The sequence below is a fragment of the Cynara cardunculus genome (genome assembly GCF_001531365.2).
Source record: "Cynara cardunculus var. scolymus isolate 2C chromosome LG 2, CcrdV1, whole genome shotgun sequence".
Lineage (NCBI taxonomy): Eukaryota > Viridiplantae > Streptophyta > Magnoliopsida > Asterales > Asteraceae > Cynara > Cynara cardunculus.
In genome coordinates, this window is record NC_037529.1 from 63,943,918 (window position 1) to 63,949,786 (window position 5,869).

The 5,869-nt window shown below is 34.0% G+C and overlaps 1 protein-coding gene across 1 annotated transcript; it reads right to left on the reverse strand.

Moving 5' to 3' along the window:
• Positions 1-334: 334 nt before the first annotated feature.
• Positions 335-1,490, reverse strand: LOC112506290. The gene is made up of 3 exons (XM_025110299.1): positions 1,152-1,490; positions 975-1,082; positions 335-628 (listed from the first exon to the last, which is right to left on the reverse strand). Exons 1-3 carry the CDS (start codon positions 1,443-1,445, stop codon positions 335-337), a joined length of 696 nt encoding a protein of 231 aa, XP_024966067.1. The 5' UTR covers positions 1,446-1,490.
• Positions 1,491-5,869: the final 4,379 nt, after the last annotated feature.

A 5,869-nucleotide genomic window follows, 5' to 3' on the forward strand; every position in this document is an offset into this window, starting at 1 on the left:
TATCGATGAAAGGACGAAGATGTCTTTCATTTAACGGAATTTTTAGCGGACATTAGAGGGAAGGATCAAATCTAGACATTTATGTAAACCACGATAACCATCTTGTAATTTTAAATCATAGGGACGAAAAATTTTGTTTTTGACAAACCACGTGGACCAAATTTATATTTTACTCTTAAAATAACTGCTCGCACAATATTTTTATTATCATTGTAAATAAATCACAAGGGTGTATTATTATGCACTTCTATGTATTATATTTATCCGAAGGATCACAATTGATCGTCACTTAATGTAACTTATAGAACATAAAAAAAAAAAAAAAAAAACAGTTTTATGGACCCATAACCATGTCATTGATGTCTTGGTACAACCCAATTAGCGAATATTGTCGAAATTGTTCAACCTCGTACCACGAGTTAAGAACATCCAAGGCCTTATCTGTACCCGAGAATGCTAATTGCACGCTAATTTTACAATCAACTGATCCACCATTAGCCTTGCATTTCGAGATTGGTGTAGCACAGTCTTGATTGTTGAGGCAAACGGCGGATCTCTCTGCACATGATTTACACCCGAATTTCTTCCAATGTAAGTTCACAAGGGTGCCTTCTTCAAATTCAAGAACCTGTCAAGTCCAAATTAATTGATTGAAAGTATGTTCAAATGAAAAAGCACGGTTCTTAATGAAAGCAATTGGTCCACTCTTCACAGCCAGAGTTTATAATCTAGAATTGTGGCGGACCCATAATTTTTGCTGAACGGTTGCACCCTTTAAGGTGGATCGAAAGCCTGTAAAGTCAAGGTTTGATTCTATGAAAAAGTCAACCCGATTTGACACTCAGTTGTGTCGATTTGAGAAATAAAATACATTTTTTCAAATTGAACGGTAAGTTTTTGATTGATTTCGAGAGAAAGTTTTGTTTTGTTTATATATGTCGAAAATGAAAAGGGTTGTGTTGTAGTGATCTTACCAGAGTGAAACTTGTGATGATATTGGATTTATCAGCGACAAAAGTCGGTATGGATCTCGCTGCATATTGTCTTCCCGCAAATGCCACCATATATCCACCCGCTTTCGCCTGAGAATTTCGCCAGATTTTGTTAAGAATTCAACGATGAAGATAGATGGAAATGGCGGGACGACGTACCGGATCAAAGTGGGTGCCATTAATGGTGAGATAAGTGAGCTCGTCGACTTTTGGCCGGAAAATGGCAAGTTGAGCGTCGGTTCCACCAAGGGAGAGACGACGATCACAGGGTGAAAGCTGGATTTGGTTTTTGAAGAAGGATTGTTTGGAAGAAAATGCGAATCCAAATGTAAATCCATCTCGTCTCTTAACTTTCGCATCTGAACATGGATTGAAGACGCTGTTGGTGTCCAAAGAACGAACCGCGATGACCATGGTCACCATGACCGTCAAAAGCATGATCTTGGGGGCCATGTTGATCAATTGGTTGGCTTCACCTGAATCAATCTTGTTCCATTAAATGAAAACTCGTTGATCTAACAAAACCATCAAATGGGAAGACGAGCAGGAAGAACCCTAGAATCAAAAGTACGGAATTGGCAACCATGAAGAAAGGGGAAATAATTCGAACCATGACTTACCCAATGCAGTCGATTCGATTAATTAATGTTGTTGAATTTATTAATTTTAGGTTTTGTAAGAAGTTTTAATGGATGATTTGTGCTTTTTAAGGTTTGATTAAGTGGAAATTGAAGGGTTTAGGGGTTGATTGCTTAAAAGGAAGAAAGAGACGATGCAATGGAGCTTGAAACGTTTTAATCGGCTTGGCAGGTGGATCTTGTCCTAAATGTATACTAAAAACGCTAAAAAGAAACTTGAAGACTGAATTATATTTGTGTCAAAACGATACGTCACTTGACCGTGTCAGATTTTGTTGTACGTTTTTTAATCATGGGATTTATCTAAAATGTTTTATTTATATCAGAAAAATACTCACATAATACAGCGAAATATATATTGAATTTAATATTTTATTTTATTTTTTATGTCAGTCGATGTTATAATATGGTCTTATGTGATTTTAAAAAAACGATAATGTTTTTATTTTTGAATAAAATATAAATTTGAAGATATATATATATATATATATATCGATATTAGTATCAAATTAACTATTTAAAATTACTCATTTTTTGTATAATTTTTCAATTCAATTTTTTATTATAATTTAATTCAGGTACAATAACGAATTAATTTATATTTTTAATAATATAATTTTCTTATAAAAATAATAATTAATTATTTTGTTAGAAATCGATAATTATTTTAATTATATTTTATATTTTTTATATTTTAAAATGAGATGTTTATCTTCTATTTGATTATGTTTATCCGTAGTTAGTTATACGAATTCAAACATCGAGCTTTAATAAGTTGTACTTATGCATAGTTTACTTGTAATCTTGAATTTAAGTAATATGCATCAATATACAGTACTTTATACATAAAAACTGGCTTTTAACAGTTTTTATCAAATGCTTTATAATATAGTATAATGAATCAGATTAATTTGTATATTTTTAAATAACGAGACGATATATATATTTATAGTTTATTTGAAGTATTTATTGCTCTTTTGTATTAACACTTCAACGACTTCAATCTCCAATACTAAAAATGGTTGCTTCATTTTTATCTCAATCGTTTTAGGGGTCGTTTACTAAAAGTTTACCAGGGTAAGTATTTGCCAGGTCATATTATCTTACCGGATGAATATGACAAGGACCAAGAATCTTACCGGTAAGAACGAAGACAAGGACCGGGAGTCTTACCCGGTAAGTAATGATGATGACTCTTATCACGATTAGTTCTTACCGGGTAAATTGTTGTATATGATGCTGTGTTGGTGGACTAAAATCTTACCCGGTATGTACATGATAGTGTTGAATGTTACCGGTAAACGCTTACCGAACAAGTGTTTGATACACGGCCCCTTAATCAATCTCCATCTAAATAAATCAAGTTAATAATATGGTACAAAACTTGAGGTATCTAACTTTGTTGGTAATATCAAATATCCTCTGGATCTCATTGAGATTTTTGTTTCCTGGTAATATCTGAATCCCTGGCTCTACTGATCTTATCTATGTTTCATACTTATACCACTAATATCAACTCCTAGAATTCACATTTATCTAATTCATAGGATATATTGTTGAATGAAACCTGTTGTTCTTGTGAAAACCGTAAAACACTCCGGTAGGATCATTTAAGTATTTGATAACGCAATTTTGGATGTTATTCTTGTACCACTTTCCATGTAATTTAGCTCATTTTCCAAGCAAACCAAGCGTTTTATAAAGTTTAGTAAAAGTTTGCACAAGAATCGACCTATCAGGATAGATAGAAGAGATATGAGATTGTGAGCTTAATCGCAAGATTCTATAGTCTTATTGAATAGATAATTCAAATAGGAGTCCAATGATACTTTCCAGAGCCAAATCGGAGTTAAAACGAAGAAGTTATGGCCAAAACAATGACCGAGGCAACTTTCTTCGCTAGTTTGATCGTCCTCGCGACTTTAAATTCTTGGGCTAGTTTCCATGGTAGGTAAACTAGCGACAGCCTCTAAAGTCGTTTTCAAACACTTTTCAGCTGGGGTTCGACTAATTGAACATTCAATCTTCATAGGGGATGGCAAGGGGTGATTTTAGGCGATTTTGGAGCTACGAAACAAGAAAGTTAACATCGGGATTAAAGATCTAAAGCTGTATTAATTGATTACTTGTGGAGGTTCATCATCGAAAGGGAGTTTTTACATTTGTTTTAGGTTTTGCTTGAGAAACCATGTCTGAACTTATGAATTATTTCTCTATTTATTCTGTTTTCAACCACCCACAACATGAACTAATCTTTAGATATTTGGGGTTGGATTACTTTTGGTTTGTAAGCATATGAACACATAAAGTTGTGATTTTTATTATGTTTTTCAATTAATGAAGCATATGAGTTTTGTATCTAATGCTATTGTAAGTCTGATCAACTTTTAATTGATTTAATTGTTATAAGTTAGTTTTGATAGAAATAACTTATAATTAGATTTTTGATCCATAGGACTAAGGTGAGAACTTGGAAAGGGATATACCAATTAAGTCTTAGTATTGTTTTACAACCTTGTTCTTAATAATTTTCTGAATTCGTGTATAGAAATCGAGATGTAAAATATACGTTTTCAGGGATAAATCTGTTATGACATAAGATGGTGATAGTGAACTTCGTTGATAATTATTACAACTGAAGTGTTCTATATGAAGACCACTAGGATTCCAACTCCCAACTGTTTTTCTCCTGTTATAAAGTTTCTAACTTTTAGTTTTCTGAAATTGTTTAAGATTTTCTTAGTTTAATTAGTTATTTAATCATTAAATCAATTCATCCAGTTAGTTGTAATTATAGTCGTTGTGTTACTCAATACCTAGTTTCCTTGGTTTGATACTCCCACTTACCGTACTTATTACTTGATTTGATACCACACACTTACGGTTAGGGGGTGTAGACCTGCCTATCAGTATCCGATAGTTAACTCATCCAGATTTAGCCTTTTGAAGTTCATGCTATGAATTAGTTTATGGTTGCACCTCAGACATCTCACTATGATATTGTTTTAAAAGATCTTTTGGTATGTCAAACGCACCATGTTTCATCGCTTGTACTTCCTTTCCTCATTGTCAACTCAAGTTTCATGCCTTCTCTGATGCTTATTAGGATGGTGACATTACTGATTATCGATCTATCACAGGTTACTGTTTTTACTTGGTGATTTTCTCATATCATGGTGCAACAAGAAACCATCTCTCATCATCAATCTAGTGTTGAAGCTGATCACTACGCTCTTGCTAACACCACTCGGGAACTACGTACTATGGCTATGATGAATTATATATGATATGGGTGCAACTCAATCTAGTGTTGAGGTTGGATCTCTAGGCTACCACAAAAAAAACAGTTCTTATTTGATTATGCCTCTATACAGAGGCTCATTCAAAAGAGAACTGATCAGTTTGTGGTAACCGTGAGATATAATGTGAATCATTTGTTTGAGATAATATAGGATATTTCTTAAATAAGCTAAAAGGGTAATATAGTAATTATATTTTTGACAACTAATCAAAAATTTGATAAATGCTTAAATTATTATATTTTTTATTATCAAATTACCCGGAAATTAGTGAGTTTTTCTAAATAATACAACACTTATCTATTATTTGTGATTTGGGTCGGTTCTGTTTTATATGCAGCCCAAGAGGATGAGGCCCATTTCAGTTAAAAGAGAAAAGAAAAGAAGAAGAAACAGCAGCAGCCCAAGGCTGCCCAAGACCAGCAGCGAGAGGAAATTGAGAGAGAGACGTGTGTTCGAGGGAGCTGGTTCGTGGGGTTCGAAGCGGGAGCGAACGTGGGCAGAAAATCGGAGAAGAGGCAGTGAATAGGCGATAAAGGGGCTGTCGATTGAGAGAGAAAGGGGGCGGTTCGATTGGGGCTGTCACAAGAGGCGAGAGAGGACAGCAGCATGCAGCTGTTCGAGGGAGAAAGACGCAAGGGGAATTCGATTTTCTGAAATTGAAAAGGAAGCAAGAGACGATTTTGGGAGAGCTCATCCAACTTCTACTTCAATCCTAGGTATTTCTTTTCAGATTTTGAATTTCCGTAATCTAGGTTTAGCCATGTGTGGCTAATTCCTTTAGGATTCAATTTTGGGTTATTTAGCATTTGCAACTTCTAATTCATATGGTTGTTTGAGATGATGTATTTCCATCTAGCTTTGATTATTTATCCAATTTCTGTGTTTGTGGTTTATAAAATTGAGTTTCATACTTTCTGATCAATTGTGTTGAAATCGA

Bases quoted from the DNA above. Each gene is read 5' to 3' on its own strand.
- LOC112506290 (XM_025110299.1), bottom strand. From the start codon at position 1,445: ATGGCCCCCAAGATCATGCTTTTGACGGTCATGGTGACCATGGTCATC. The intron at 1,083-1,151 runs GTACGTCGTCCC...CGAAATTCTCAG, and splicing joins ATGGCACCCACTTTGATCCG to GCGAAAGCGGGTGGATATAT. The intron at 629-974 runs GTAAGATCACTA...TGGACTTGACAG, and splicing joins TCATCACAAGTTTCACTCTG to GTTCTTGAATTTGAAGAAGG.